Source organism: Haemorhous mexicanus, chromosome 13 (assembly GCF_027477595.1).
Source record: "Haemorhous mexicanus isolate bHaeMex1 chromosome 13, bHaeMex1.pri, whole genome shotgun sequence".
Classification (NCBI taxonomy): domain Eukaryota; kingdom Metazoa; phylum Chordata; class Aves; order Passeriformes; family Fringillidae; genus Haemorhous; species Haemorhous mexicanus.
Window position 1 is genome coordinate 9,743,877 of NC_082353.1, and position 16,414 is coordinate 9,760,290.

Below are 16,414 nucleotides of genomic sequence, written 5' to 3' on the forward strand. Positions count from 1 at the left end.
AGCCCACTCCATGGGCTTCACATGCACATAAAACCAAGAGTTACATAAATAATATCAAATGACAAAACTGGAAAGCAGTTTCTGCATACTTTATTTTACAATTCCTCACTAAATATATTTACAGGACACAGAGTTTGCTTTAGTGCAATACATAGTAATGTTGCATAAGTACAAACTGTTGAACTTTTCTAAAAAAAAAAATTAAAGAAATAAAGCACTTAACTGATGTTACAGCTAAGTATGTAAAGCAACGTTAATAACTCTGAGTGAAAATGCTAACAGCATCTTTTCTTCTCATAAACAGTTTCTAGAAACAAACCACAAACCGGCATCACATATTCCAAACTACTACCCCTTGTACAGTACCATATCATTTAAAAAAATTACTTTTTAAAAGCACATATACTGTACTGTACAGCAACCTGTTTCTACAGATACTGACTTACTCTTTTAATACAAATATGATATTACCGTGGCAGTTTTGAAGAACAAAGTTATCGCAAGATATCAAACATCAGTTACAAACTCTGATAAGCACAGCTTCTTGAGAACCTGCTTTAACAGCATTTCTTCACAGTGATATTTATGAAAGGTTGGAAAAAGAGATTAGCATAAAATATTTCCATCCTTTTCAGTTTTTATGCAAAAATCATTACTTTATATTGGTAATTATAAAATTACAAACACTTTCTATAAGTAACTGCATCTGTAGTAATGATAGAAAAAGTCATCAGTAAGACACCTAAAATGAGGCTTGCATAACATGAGAGTTTGAAGAAAACTAGGTACACCTCATTTTTAAAAGAAGAGTAAGGGATGTAACTTAATTTAAAATAAGCAACACATTTTAACCGCGATAACCTAGAATCAATTAAAAAAGCTACTTACTTATTAATAAATGCTAAAAAAGAATCAAATTGTAATGAGGTGAAATCAACATTTAAAAATATATGATGGAACATTTACTCTTAATCTTAGTTTTGGCACTTCATTGGAACAATTACTTTACCAAAGACCAAAATATGTATAAAAGATATACAGCTCCTTGACATACCTTGCAAATATAGTACGTAAGTACTGGCAAACACTGAAAACAGAGTTAAACATTCCCACAGATTTGCACATGCATGCACTAGTCAGACAACAGCGTTGTGTTTATGTTCTTGGCGGTGACAATTTTGCGTTACTTGGGTATCTTAGGCCGTTTCTTCAGCAGATCTTGTTTCTGTTTTAAGTCTTACAAATTCTTTAGCAACTTCATCATTGTTCCTCTGAGAGAGTATTCTAAGGATCGTCAGCCCAGTCTCATCCACGGAGATGCTCCTGAGCAGGGGGTACCAGGCGGCGCCGCCGGCCCTGTCGGCGATGGCCTGCAGCTGGATGACGGTCATGCCGATAACGCGGTCCTCCCGCGCAAAGCAGTAATCCTTCACTGACAGGTGCACCTCGTAGGCTCCTGGCTTATCTTCGTTACCCAGCAGGCTGGGAGGATTAACAATATGAATTTAGAACAAGGAGTTCAGTTTAATTTCCCCCAAGGAAGTAATTTGCACTAGAAATCCTAGGCAAATTAAAGTGAGAGTGAGTGGTAGTTTAGGTTTTGTGGTTCCATTTTGTTACAACAGGTTTAGTTTTAAACTTTCTACACGGGTAACCCTTCAGATAGATTGGTGATGGAGCCTCTGTTCTCAACAGCCTGAGCAGAAACAGAATTCCCTCAATAGCTGGAACAAACAGTTACCTTTCCCTGGAAAGGACAAAAAATGTTCAGCTGGTTCCCCAGCTGTCAGCACCATTACTTTAAATCAGCTTCAAAATATTCAGAAAATCCCTGGTAGCAGGCATGAAAAGGAGCTTTGTGGTGAGACACAATGAGCTCATTTTAGTCAGGGTTGTAGGGTAAGGGGAGGAAAATAAATTGGTCTCAGGAAAGGGCAGAGAAGTATTTAATTTAAAACTCCACTTTAGGTGGAAGCTTCTTACTGATTTAAGGATCAAATTAAACAATGCTATTAACACATGCACAACCCAATACACATTTTGATATCTCTACAGGCATTATCTAGAAATAATAACTAATGCTTTTGTCCAAACAAATATGTAGGCCAATAGGTTCCTAGGGATAGAAATAATTATTCCTCTGTAGGGAAATTAATTGTACATTTTAACCAGGTTTTGTAGGACTGAAAGCTTGGTGTTTGCCATTAATTTTCATATACAACAAAAATACAAATTAATAAATAGTTTTGAAATGGTGTCTATATGTATCTATGTTAGGATGGCTTTTTTTGTTATTAATGGTTTAAAGTCAAAAGTATTTTAGGGAAATTTAAAAAAAATATGCAACTCCTAGAGATAAAAGACTTACAATTGGAAAGTTTCATTGTACTTTGGTGACCAGGTGTTGCTCTTTGTCTTGGTTCCATGTTTTCTTTTCTTGTCACTTAATTTAGGACCCAGTATACAAACTTCCACGAACGGCCGGAACATGGCTGTTGTTTGCCAGTTTAGGTTATTAATTGCTACAACTATAAAGAGATAAAAAAGATGAAGTTAAATACAATTCCATTGGAAGTGTTCCAATTAATTACTCTGTATGACTTGGTATAACCAGTGAAAGGTGACCTGAGAGCTTTCCTATGGGATATCAATACTTGGTAAGCCTAGGAGATGCTTTGCCCCTTCCCTGCCAAGTGAAGATGTCTGACTACTTTTAGGTTCAAAAGTATCAAATATAAATGTGTATTTTATAAATCCTTTACATTTACAGCTTCTTTTTACCTGCTACCTTCTCTGCAATTAAAAAAAATCAGCTTATACTAATCTGAATGATCCTGTGTTTCTGAAATTCAGGTTGTGCAGAACAAAGGCATTTTTTTAAAAATGCAGCTTCTGAAGACTTGGCGTAGTCATTCACCACTCAGCTTTGCTGTAGCTTTTAGAAGTTGAATTATGTACAAGCAATTGAGAAGTATAATTTGGCACATTTTGATTTATAACTCCATAACTTAGTATAATGACTTTAAATTATCTACACAGAGAAGCACAGACAGTACTTGCCTGCATAATCTGAGTTTCTGCTGATGTTGAGCAAGGAAAAAGTGCACTCCCAATCACCTGAAGTGTACTCAGAGTTTCTCAAGTACTATAATACCATCATTTTTTATTTTAGTACTGGTATTTTTGACTTAGGATGTTGTACTTGGAGGTTTGGTCTTTGTTGTTGCTTGCTTTTTAAAGTTGGCTGTTTGAAACTTACCTTTCACAGTGACTTTATGCTCCCCAGTTCCAGGATGGGTAGAGAGATCCACCTGTACAGATATCTCACCCACTGAATTATTAGCAGTTTGACCTGAAACAAGAATTACTGGTTAGCACACCTGGCTTCTCAATGCATCCAGAGAAACAGACAGCCAAAGGTGAGTGGTATTTTCCTTTAGAAACACTTCAAAGTTTCTGATGTGTTTCACATTTCAGTGAGAATCAGTTACAGATTCATAAATTATTTTCCCACAAAAAAAGCTGGGCAATTGCAAATATCTGTGGAAAGTGCCTCAGTGAAATTAAAAAATCCCATTCACCTGGAACTTTCCATTCTGATTGTCATTAGGTGTGTTTGCATCTTGAAATGCCAAAGTTGGTAGGTTTGTCAAGCTTTTCATGTACCTTCCAAAAATCTTACTGCTAAATGTATGTTTGGAAAGTTACTTCTATATCACTATTGATGAATCCTTTGCTGAAGATTTGTCTTAACAAATTACTGAAGTTCTGCACTGGCACAGACAGAGGGGCTTAAAAATGCAAGAAGGTTGAAAGGATGGCAGGAGAACCAGGAACTTATTTTTTAAAGTTTTTGCTTTTGAAAACCAGGGGAGGTGCAAGTCAGTTTGTACTGAATGAATCTTTAAAAGGACTTTAAATACTGTCTTGAAAGGTACCACAATATATCAGATTGTAACAGTAAAACATAAATAAAATTGAGTATGTTTACTTGTTCTTTGACTGGATGACTATGAGTGTTGAATTCTGTGAACTGCACTTGCTCCCCAGTGTCATCTCCTGTGAACCACATAATAAATTTCTAATTTAAACTGGCTCCTATCTGTGGGTAGCAGAGAAAAGATTTTATATTCCTCTTATTTATACCAAAATTCCTTACCTATTGGTTCCTCATCCCTCTATATGAGAGGAGAAGCAAACATTCCTTTAGGATTTTTCCAGCAGTTCATATAGGAATTAGGGAAGGGGAACAGAGAAGAGGGAGGGGTGTTGTGTAATAGTAACGGGGAAAGTGATTTTCCTCCTTAAATTAGTTTATAACTTGAGTAGTTTTTTCTTTTATCATGCATAGTCTTTTTCTTTCCTGGATTTCTTCACCAGTGACAAATATGGGAATAGTCTTGTATGTACAGTGCTGCTTGATATAGTTACAAAGAAATCTGTGCAAAACATCTGTGCAGTTTTATACTAAAAGCAGTTGACATTGAAGTTACCCCACATTCAGTATTGCTGAGAAAACCTCCTTTGCAGAACATCTCAGTGAGCACAGACATCTTCTAGTGGAGTCTAGAACATAAACTTGGTTTCTTTTAGTAATCACTCCATCCACCTACCTTTCTCTTTCTGACCTGCTGAACAAACTAGAGATACAATTCCAGGACATTTATATCTGCTTATAGCATCTCTTGGTGACAGTCAAGAACTAGGGTACCTAATTTTGAAGTCTCTGATCTGTCCAGTTCTGCTGTTTTGTTTTCTTTTTGTGCTACCACTTCCTGTACAGTCACAGCAGCAATTAGTGATTCTGACTGCACTATGGAAAGGTCCATTTATCCTACTACATTTAATAAGCCAATTCAGCTGACAATAAATCTCTTCATGCATTGCAGAGGATGATTGCACTTTTCTTCCTTTAGTACTGTAATATAACCCATTTGAAGGCTAAAAAACTTATAAACGAGTCTGCCTCATGTTTGAAAACCTTATGGATGTTTAATTATTACTGCTTGCTCTCTAATATCTGCTTTACATTTTATTTGTTGGTATATTTATATAATTCAAAATACAGCATCCTTTTACTGGTGGGTCTTAAAGGGATCACATGCACTGTAAAGAATAAAAATATCTCCTCTGGCCAAAGATGCTTGCTCCTCAGGGACTAGAAAGGCCTAGAAGTTAGGCTTTTATCCCTCCTTATTTAGCACCTGGAATGGCATTCATGTGAGAGCTGTTATAACGCTAATGAATTTGACAGAAGACAGACATTTTGGACCAAGGTCCTAGTCATGTATTAGTCATGACAGTCATAATCATGACATGTGCACAGAGAAATTCCATTGCCTTCTGTTCCTTAGTGGATATCTTTGGAAAAGGTGAACTTGTGCACTCTGAGAAAATAGCAAAATATGCAAATGGAAAAATGACTCGTGTGTGTTTTGGAAAAACAAAGCAGTAACTGGCTGTGTTTTCTAGGATAATATTCCTACTAAATACAAGAGACTCCTACTGAATCAGTCTGTGACTGGGCACAGAAACATGTTTCTGTGGAAGGATTCCTTTGTCTTCCTTGATCTTTTAGCAGCAAAAAGTTCTCAAATGATGAGAACTTTGGAAATGAACTTCTAGGTTTGCATGAAAAAGGAGCCCAACAGAAATAAATGGGATTCAAAGAAAATGAGTTAGCATAAAATTTAAGAATGTGGTGACTTGCAGTATTTTAGCCCCAAAGTAGCCAAAGATAATAAGCAAGACTCTGAAGCTTTGTATGACTGTATCAAAATTTGTGGAGGTTTACATATGTTTCTCTCTCTTTTTTTCTTTTTTTTTTTTTTTTTTTTAAACTCTGCCTTTAAGGGTTCAGGGTTTCAAGATCTTTACTTCTCTGAGGATTAGAAATCCACTTCAGAAGTAAAACAGCTACCTGCAAACTAAGACTCATGTATGACATGATTTTATTACCCAAGATTTAGAAAGCTGGCTGAGCACTGGGAGCCAGGTCAGCTGACCTGGCACTGATGACTGTGGAAGCCAAACCTCTCCCATTTACCTCAAGAGTTTTTTAGTGTAAAGCTGCTCATTTAAATGCTGGACCTGTGCTTTGACCCTATTTTCTAAATGGCATGTAAGAATGAAAAAGTTGAACAAATAACTCAAGCTTTCATAGTTTCCAATGCTCTAGGAATTTCACAGTTTAAGAAATCAGCACTTTAATCCAGACAAGCATCTGTCATCTTTCGATTGATGATGCCAATTAATTACATATATTTGTCTGGTGTTGAGCTGCTAATTTATTAGGACAGAAAATATCAGGGTGACTCATGAGTTATTTTTCACAGGATCCTAAGACTGATTTGGAGAAAACCTTGAGTGCATTTCCTAACATTTTCATTTAATCCACAAAAAGTGAGTTAAAGCTGAATTGTGAGGAGATGGATGTAGCAAGCTGGATGATCTTTTCTGCATGTGTGTTAGAGAAAAGCAAGACAACAGAGAAAACTGATTTTATCATGATAACCACACTTAACTTCAACATGTGCTTTGCTTCTAGGAGCTGCTCTACAAATGGTTGATAATGATTTGTTTGGGGGGATTCTGAGAACCAAGTTCAGTACTTATAGGATGACTTCAGCAACCATGCTGCCATAAAAAGATTGAAAAGATTTAGGTTTGTACTTCATTAGCAAATGTAAATAATTTGTCTGAAGAATCACTTATGATGGAATTAAGGCTGGCAGGGGATTGGGCAGCATCTGTAAGCCTCTGCACAATTGTGCAAAGCCACACTGTCCAAGTACATTCCCTCCCACTGGAATTGTGGTGTCAGGCAGGGATCTGAGGCACTCAGAACACAACACAAAAGCAGGCTCTTGTGGTGTGAGCAGTCCTGGTGTGAGTGCTGGCATGGAATCCCCAGCCAAGGCCTTTCCCTTCATCTCTCCTGGGAAAGCTCCACACAGCCAGGGCTGCAATTGCACAGCTCACTGGGACCCCCAGAGCTGCAGCTGCTGCTCTGTCCATGTGGCAAAGAAACTGGGCATGAGCCAGCTCCCATCTGGGAGGTGTGGGTCCAACTGGCCTCATCTAGACAACACCCAGGCTTCTCAAGGAGTTTCTATATGTATTGAATGCTCTGTTTCTAGTGGGAAATTATTTTTAAAAATTGAGATCATATAACTGATGGTTACCTCTAGTTTGTGTTTATTTTCTTGAAGACCTAGAGGAAACTGATACACAACTTTTTTCTAATTTAGGTGCTTTACTGTTTCATTTCAGGAACAACCAGAAATTTCCTAATGTGAAAGCCTCTAAAGTGAATATTTTGTGAAGACAGAAGCTTCTGCTCTACCAGTGGTCTGGTTTTAACTATGTGTAATTTAAAAATATTTATTTTTCTGCCACTATTCTGAGTGCATTTGCTTTGCTATCAGCATATGCTGGAATACTTTTATTACTTGTAATTCAGCAAGTTTCTTCTTTGTTTGTTTTCTTTCCTGTTTGTTGCTTGCAATAGTGTACTGATTTCTGCAGCTTGTCATGCAGTTGGTTTTTTTTGGTTTTTGTTTTGTTTTGTTTTTTTTTTCATGAAATAAGGTTGTGTAACACATGGTTCTGACCTCAATTTGAAACTACAGTGGATGAAGCAGGGATTATTTCTTGAGTTAAATTCTGACTGAAGTATGGGTTATGAGAGAACTGGAAATGCTCTGTAGGGCTTAAATTTCCTGTTAGAATACAGGTACGGCTTTCAAAATATGACAGTTAATAATACAATGGTTTTGACAAGCAAAAGAAGAAAAGGTCTTTGTTTTTCACCTATAAGAGCTGCTAAACAATTTAAGCAGTTTTTATTTTCTGTAGTACAATGTCATCTATCTGCTTGCTTAAACTATAGTTAATATCAGATTATTGTTTTAATGTCATTCTATTTATTTCGGAAATATTGAGGTTCTGCTTTGCTTTGTACAATTACAGGTTGCAATGGAACACAGGACTGAATTTTGGCTTGGCAATTGAAAATAATTTGTCTCCATTGTTGACTGTGTAACTGCCATCCCTGTGTTGGTGACTTCACAAGAAAAGGATGAAGTTACTGTTAGAGACAAGCATATTTACCTAATGAGAATGAGTATTATATTTTCTTGTTTTCAGGTACATCTTCCCTTTTAAGCTTTCAATTCTCTGGCACAAGAATGAAGAAATCTGAATCAGACCAACTGAAGCAAAGCCTTTTTTCTGCAGCCTTGTAAAAACATAGGAGGGGTTTGCAGTATGAGCTCTGTGTTATGAGGTGAGTATTGATTTTTCTGCTTAAGTGATATAAACTACTTGAAGTCAAGATAAAAAATATACTGCAGAATCCTGCCATAATGTATTTATTATTCTCTAACAACATTTGTGAACTGAAGCTGTTGTAAATTTGTAAGAAAAAATATTTCCCTATGTCCAATAAATAACCATTTTAGATGCAAGAGTGGTGTTTGCTTTGGAGAAATTAGTGGCAATAAATGAGAGCTAATTCAGGAAACTCTATTTGAGACTGTCTTTTTATGTAGTTTGCTAAAATTAAAATAATATTTGTTCAAATGTTATTAGTGTTAATGCTAAACAAGTGTAAATAGTCACAGCACTGGCTATAGTTTATGAATTACTGAAGAGTCAAAGCATTTGCTAAACTAAACCATAGCCATTTAATTTTGATACACTTTAAGTAGTTTAAAAGGGGAAGGTACACCTAAAAAGGTGACTGCTTCTCTCTTCTTTTTTCAGGAGTGACTTAAGACAAGCTTCACCAGTACTGGTCTCAGCACAGACTAAGGGTAAGTCAAGTGTACCCTGGAGTGGCAAAGTTCATGCAATAGGCCAGCTGAAGTACAGTGAGAGTTTATCCTTTGGCTTTTAGAGTTCTGTCTTGATTGGGAAAATGTGGTTGAATTTAGCTCAAGTTAAAATTATCTTGTCCTGTTTGACCTGAAATTTGTCCAATTTGTCTAGAGCTCTTGTCAATGTACAAAATATGGTCTTTTGCAGAAGCTTTGGAGTGTTCCTTGAAATTCTGGGCTGGCTGCTGCCTGCCTTCAGCTGTGAACCAACCATGGGGTCCCAGCCCTACAGCACTGAACCCCCAAGTTCCTGCAGCTGAGCTGGGTTTTACAGGTCAGGCTTGGCCCTGTGCTGCTGTTTTACAACTGATTCATGCTTGGCTCAAGCACACAAAGAATGGTTTAGTTGCAAAAGATTTTGGAAACAATCCACATAATAATCTGAATGCATGCAAGAATATTATCCTGTAGCTGAATTTAGAGGAAAAACCCCATCCTTTTACAGCATGAGCTAATATTTCCTATTATTATTAGTGCACAAATAAAGTGATAATTAAGTCCAGAGTAAATAAAATCAATCTGAAATCTGGACCTCAGGTGATCTGCTAGCTAATGGTGCACTGATGGCACACAATTCTCATCTGGCTGTGTTTTATGAGCTCTTTGCAAAGGTATCAGTGACCACCTAGTGTGTTAAATACTGGTCACTCAGGCTCTGGAATGTAGTTCTCTTCACTAAACTGCCTTCAGGTTTTGCAAAATCCTTTAGGTCTGAATCCATGTCCTTTTTAGAGACCCCAGCAGTGACCTGCTCCATGGAATGGTTCTTGGCAGAGCCAGCACTTGTGTATGATTGAAGAAGAAAACTGATCCAGGTGAATGTGCTTACAACAGGCACTGCAGAATCAGCTGAATCCTTTCTGGGTAATATTAAATGTGAAGTTCAGATAGGTGGAACTAAATTTCATTACTAGTTTCTAAATCATTTGATGTGTTATTATAAAATGTTTTCCCATCAAACAATACTGATAATTAATTTATTTGCAACAGAAAATGCTGCTCTGCATGTTTTACATGTTGGTGGATTGGCAATAAAACAGGACAAGTGCTTAGCAATTTTCTGGAAATGTTTATACAAAGGGGCAGTCAGAGATTATATCCCTCTCACTATCCTATTGATACCAATGTTAAAATCTGTAATGATCAGAGTTTCCACAGGATTTAATCTCCAGACAAGCACATTGGAAGTGTGTGGCAGATCTGGGATAACAGTTGAAGAGAAACCTCTCCCTCCTCCTGTGCCAGGCAGAAAGGCAGGTTTTTAATAAGCTGTGTCACTGATAAAGCTAATCTGGTGCCTGTATGTCTGTATCTCTACTTATTAGACAACATTTTTCTTTTATCCTTAATTTTCATAGTGTGGTTACAGATTTGTGTTCACAACACTGAGTGAGCATTAAATTTACAACTTTCATCAGCACAGAATCATTACAGCTGGAAAAGACCTTCAGCCATGACAAATCATTATATGGAGAAAAATAAAATAATAAAAATACCCAGTTACTGAAAAAGTTACTGCCAGATTATGCTCCTCATTGTCATTTACTTATTTCAATACTTGACTCTTTTGAAAAGTCTTGAGAGTCTATAGTGGTGCTTTGAAAAGAAAAAACATCAGAGTAAGATTACAGAAGGTAATTTCATTATTCCTGTTGTGTGATAATTTGCTTTTAGAGCATATGACTATACCAATGTAGTCTCATGATGCATTTGAAAAAAGCAGTAGGAACTGGAACTGTGCTTTCAAATATTTAGTGTGGTGAAACCACCACAGGACAAGCTATGAATTCCTGAGTCACCATTTTCAAAGTTAGGAATGGTTTTATTATTAATACCTTATGAAAATTTCTATGTTGCCAAGATCTGTAGGAATGTGTGGGTACAAAGGCTGGGAAACAAAACTCTGGCTCAAGCAAACACCCTTTAGAAACAGTGCAGATCATAGTATTGGGTAATTTGGTTATTCCTACTGAACGTGATCCTGCATGAACACAGGGAGCATCAGGGAGCATAACACACTCTTACAGAGCCACTATCACAGAATCAGAGAATTACTGAAGCTGGAAGAGACCTCCAAGATCATGAAGTCCAACCTTAGGCTTTTTGTTTGTGTGTAAACTCCTCCTTCTCATGCCAATCAGACAAATTTCTGCTCTTCAGTTTCTTAGAATAACTGCAGCTTAGTCCTGGTGAGTGAGAAACTATTTTGACCTGTGGGTAAAAGTAAGCCTGGCTGTTGTCTGATTCTTGTAGTTATTGCAGGAAAACCAAGCATCCAATTCTATCTACAGTCATGGTTATTATAGAATATATACTCTCTTTGCATTTACAAAATTCTTTTTTCCATTGCTTTGAGCTTAAAATTATATCCAACTGTCTATTGATAATGGATTGGCAATGTGAAAAAGATAGGCCAAATATCTAATTGTATTCCAGGGAAGATTTCTGATTTGCAAACAGGGTCATTTTAACTAAAAGCTAATAGTACAGTTATAGCTGTGAGGCTGGAAATCATAGTAGATGAGGATTTAGTTATTTTAAATGAGGCATTAAATGATAATAAAAAGTTTTGAGTCACTTTTCCTTAAGTTTCATTCCCAGTGGCTACATTTCTAACAATAGTGGTGTGCAAATATTGGCATGGTAATGTGTGCAAAGAAATGAACACAGACCTCAGGCTGAAATCATGATGAAAATCAGAAAATTCAATATTGTAGCTCAGGATTTGTAACAGATAACTTATGGCTACAACTTCACTATTTTTTTCCTCCTGAAGCTAAAATGAAGGTATGTGTTAAAGAAAAGCAAAATACAGCTAGAAGTAAGTAACAATTTTCTGCCTGGATCCATATTGCTAATTTTTATTTTTTTGAAAGGGGGAAAAAAGGACTCTACTGCCTACATATAGGAATTTTATAGCTATTTTCCCATTTGTAATGTATGAGATACTAAGAGAGATCTCAGTTTTAATATGGAAACAGCTTAGGAAATCATTCCTCAGAAATAATCTTGGGGCAAGCTGCAAAACTCATGTCTCGTGCTTTTTATACTGTGAGTAACATATTGTACTTCAGAAGTAAAATCAATTGATTTCCACCTTTACTGTCCAATTAAAACTTTCTGATTCTTATAAGCTGGAGCAGGGTAATTCATTATATCAGTAAATTGTATTCTTTCCCAAAGACATGAGGTGGCAGGCAGGTCATTTTTTACAAATGCTAATTACATTCAGAAGAAATTTTGTAAAGATTACTGTTAGGCAAAAATTTTCAGTTTTCAGAATGAAGAAAACATTCAGCTTGGAATATAATGTGTGCAGTGCTCCTACAAATAACCTTGGTGCTCAGTGTGCACCCAGAGCTCAGGGATTGTTCTTCCTGTGCAGTCACAAGCCCCTAAAGGAACTGCCCTCAGGTAAGCCCCAACAACAGCATTAGAGAAGGGATAATTTGTGAACAAATTTGTGTCAATCAACTCTAAAATACCACAGGGGCTGGAGAATGTAATCTGCAATCAATAATTTAGAACATTTAAAATATAATAGGATGCATTTCTGTGTCCCTTACTGATCACTTACTCTGAGAAGTTTGTGTGGCTATAAACTTCTTTATCAAGGCGTCAGTAGTCTGGGTGTAAAGGCTGAGAGCGTATTTGAGGGACTGCAGGTCTGGGCTCTTCTCCAGGAAATTCTTTTTCAGCCCACTTCCTCCAGCATGGAAGTATTGCTGAAATGAAAACCAAATATGGTTGTTCACAGAGGAAAAGAAAGGCCTCAGTTACAGACATACAGCTTTAAATAAAATTCTTCTATGAATGTTTGAAAGTAGCAACAGGCATGTCTACATTTATTATAGCATTTGAGAGAACTGTCCTAATCTCTAGTACAAAGCTTCTTTCCAAGGGTAAAAAAAATTAAGCATAAAGGGAAGAAATAGACAAAATTTTGATTTTGATCCTCATAATCTGAAGTATTAATTTGCCAAAACTGGAAAATATTTGAAGCATTCTTTCAGCTTGCAGAGTGGAATGAGTTTTAATTCTTTATCTAAAAAAACCCAACACATCACAAACCCCTCTCAAATGAAGGCACGGTTTGCAAGCACAAATAAAGGATATATTACTTTTAAGGGGAAAGAGAACTTAGTAAAAAATTTCAGAGAGAATACTCCAGAGATTGAAGTTTTTGAGTACCAGTGTGAGGACTCCTGGTTCTACTGGCACAGCTAGATTTGGAAAAACAAGTATGCTTATAACTTTGATGCCATGCTGACTATGTAAACTATATATATGAAAACTATATATATATATATAAATGTACTATATTATGTTTTCAATCTCAAAGCTGAGTTCAGAAAAATTAGGGGACAGATTCTTCCCTTTTTGCTCCCACAAAAGTTTTCGTAAAGTTTTGTACAGGACAGTGTTTGATGAATTAATACATGTTAGCCACAATGAAAAGATAAATGTGCTACATACCTTCATTTTGTTCAAACACCTTGCAAAGCACTTTGCAACCTCCATTACAGTTCTAGGTCTCAAGATCAATAAAGCTCCCATTAATGGCTAATTAGTAAAAATAAACCATGTTTTTCAGGAGCACAGTGACTACTTGATGAGATGCAATATTGGACCACTCTGTACAGGGAGTCCTGGGGACTGTCAGCAGAATTTACTCTCCCTGCCTTTTTGCAGTGTTGCCAGAGGAATAAGTGCAATATCTACATTCCAGTTCACATACACACATCTCCACTAAATGCTGTATCCCAGCTTATCTGGACAGCTCAGACCTACAGTCCACATATGCCCTTTGCATTTAGTGCACACATTTCATCTTCCAGTTCTCAAGATTCTGCAGGAGATGAAACATAAATGTTTCAGTCATAACAGTTATTATTTACATTTCTGTATTGCTGTCTACTGACTATTAAAGGGAAAAAAAAATATCTGTAGGAGCAAAACAGGACATTTGAAGTCATCAGGCTGCAACATTTTATATTGTTTTAATACTATGGAGACAGTTAGTGTCAGTTTAAAAGGTTCTGAATAAATCTATCTTTCCAAGCAAATTATTTCATACAATATGTTCCAAAAACCCTCTCATCCTAATTGAGTTTAGTCAAGATATCACAAAGAATCATAATCAATTTATAAGCAAGTGTTAAAATCTGTTTATATTTCCTGCTATTGTGACAATTACTGGGATTTTTAGAAGTTGTCTCTCCCAGTAAATGTTACCTGCAACAACAGCTGCACATGTCTGAAAGGTCCATGAAAGCTAATAGTCATATAAAGAAACAGACACCTGACCCCTGCTTTCCTGGGTTTTTAACTTTTTCTTTTTTCCCCATAAATGGTAAATTTTGCAAGCAAAGAGCCATGTGAAGCTGTCATTACTGTATAGAACTGAATATAGGAAGATAATGAGTAAACAGGGTTTTACAGATTCAGCTGGACCTGTTATTGCCCTGTTCTTAGAGATGGAAAACTTAAAATAATTCCCATACTACTCTTGCTCCTCCCTGTAGGTTTGTAGGTGGCACAAGAGATTTCAAAGTCACACTGACAAATGAAAGGGGCAGATGTCAAGTGCTGGAGCCACTGCAGGGTCAGTCCAAAGCTGCCAAATGCCACACAAGCCCCTTTGGTGCTGGTTTCTCTTTGCAGAGGGTCTCTGGGTGTACAGAGAACTGGCACAGTATTATCAATGGGCATTGAGTCTGGGCTGACATAATGAGGTAGCAGAGAACTCAGTCTGAGCTAACTGAGGCCAGAAAGCCACTTCTCACAATTGTAAATTGCAAATTAAGCTGAAAAGTATTAAATAGTTATATAAATTGCTATGGTTCTTTTCACATAATACAAAGATTGATGATATGATATATATATTCAAGATTAAAAAATATTACTTTAATTTATATTTGTCAAAGGATTAATAACACCATCCACTATTAAATAATGATTGATTCTCAGTGAATGAAATGAAAGGAAAAATAAAAAAGACTGTAAGTGGAGATACTCCTCCCTGCAAAACCCTTCCTTACCATAATCAGCTACCCAGTTTCTGAACACACACCACATGCCATTTTTTACCATTCTCCTATTCTTATCTGGGCAGCCATGATTTTTGCTTTTAAATAAGCTGCATTTACTAAGCATTAACAAAAAAATCTGTATTTTGATCATTAAAATTATGAACTACATTCCTAAATAAACTTAGCTGTCTTTTTTTCTTGAGTGAACTCATAAAGTTTGCCTTTTTTAACTTTCTACCAGTATAAGCCCATTTTCTGCATGATCAAGGTTATTTGTTAAGTATTTTGGAAATGATTTTGCCATATCAGCTTCTAAGTACAGCAGGCAGTTATGATGCACACAGTCATTGCCTTACAATTTGAAAAGGGTTTCTCAGGAAGCTTTCTTTTGCTCAGTTAATGAATGTTATGAATTAGCTATTATAAGTTAGCACACAGATATAAGGGTGCTGAATTAAGAAAGGGATTTTCCCTATTTAATCTTTACCCTCCAAATCTAGACATTTTTAGTCAAATGGTCAACACCTATCTCTCCATCTGTAAGAGTTTAAGCACTGGAAATTTAGGCAAGGTTAGAGTTTACATTTTTCCCAGCTTTTATGTGTTTAGAAAATTATTAGATTCACATACTTTACGTCATGCAGCTTAGTTTGGGAGCATACTTCAATTTGTTCCATTTTTCAATTTGTTCAATTTGCTTCCACAACATTACTAATTCCCAATTATTTTTATTTCTGAAAGAAATGCCAATTCCACTACAAATACAAAAAAATGACAATTGGGAGCTCTCTCTGTTACTTTTTGCTTGCCTTGGAGACTGTTTTATTGTAAAACACTTGATCATAAGTATTTCCTCAAACTTAAATCTTCAATTTTATACTTCAGTAGCTGCCTTCTTACCTTCCTGATGTGCTGTCTCTTCCCAGCAGACAGGAAAATATGCTGTTATTCTAGAAACTGATTGCTTTTAAGTTATTTACACCAACTAATGATCCAGGCCAATGTGAAAAAGACTGATAAGCAAATTAAATAATATGTTAATTAATAACATAATAAATATTCCTAATGACTTCTTTTCACTTCAAAAACCAACTCCATGAAGACTGTATGAAAGTCTCCAGTCTCTTATCTAAAAAGCCATCAGTGATTGTTGGGCACTCCAGCACAGAGCAGGAAAGACAGCAAGCTGTACCTTGATGGTAACGAGGGCCACGTCCATTACTGCACACTGCCGCAGGGTCAGGCTTTTGGCTTCCTCGCGGATCACGTGCTCCTGCCAAGAGACACAAGAGTGCAGTTGGTTTTAGAGAGAGACAATATTGTGAATATCTGTTCTTTGCAAAACAAACAAACATCCACCAAATGCCCCCCAAGGACTATGATTAACAGGGATTAATTCAGAGTCCTTTCACAACAAATTATAACCTAGAGCAATTGTGTTGTTTCCTGAAATCACAGACTGCAGAGAACCAGATTCACTGGTTAATACTGAGCATTACTTTT

At 36.4% G+C, this 16,414-nt stretch overlaps 1 protein-coding gene and 1 long non-coding RNA gene across 3 annotated transcripts in view; one reads left to right on the forward strand and one right to left on the reverse strand.

Annotated features, from left to right (window-relative positions):
• Positions 1-74: 74 nt before the first annotated feature.
• UNC13C (unc-13 homolog C) overlaps positions 75-16,414 on the reverse strand; it is a 167,306-nt gene continuing 150,966 nt past the window's right edge. For both annotated transcript variants that reach the window (XM_059858311.1, XM_059858312.1), the window contains 5 exons: positions 16,104-16,184; positions 12,457-12,604; positions 3,260-3,352; positions 2,369-2,528; positions 75-1,482 (listed from right to left, as the gene is read on the reverse strand). In XM_059858311.1, the coding sequence (XP_059714294.1) occupies positions 1,197-1,482; positions 2,369-2,528; positions 3,260-3,352; positions 12,457-12,604; positions 16,104-16,184 (768 nt within the window). In that variant the 3' untranslated portion in view covers positions 75-1,196. The remainder of the gene's footprint in view (positions 1,483-2,368; positions 2,529-3,259; positions 3,353-12,456; positions 12,605-16,103; positions 16,185-16,414) is intronic.
• LOC132333323 (uncharacterized) overlaps positions 8,153-16,414 on the forward strand; it is a 33,164-nt gene continuing 24,902 nt past the window's right edge. The window contains exons 1-2 of the long non-coding RNA XR_009488132.1: positions 8,153-8,287; positions 8,767-8,816. This is a non-coding gene — a long non-coding RNA (uncharacterized LOC132333323). The remainder of the gene's footprint in view (positions 8,288-8,766; positions 8,817-16,414) is intronic.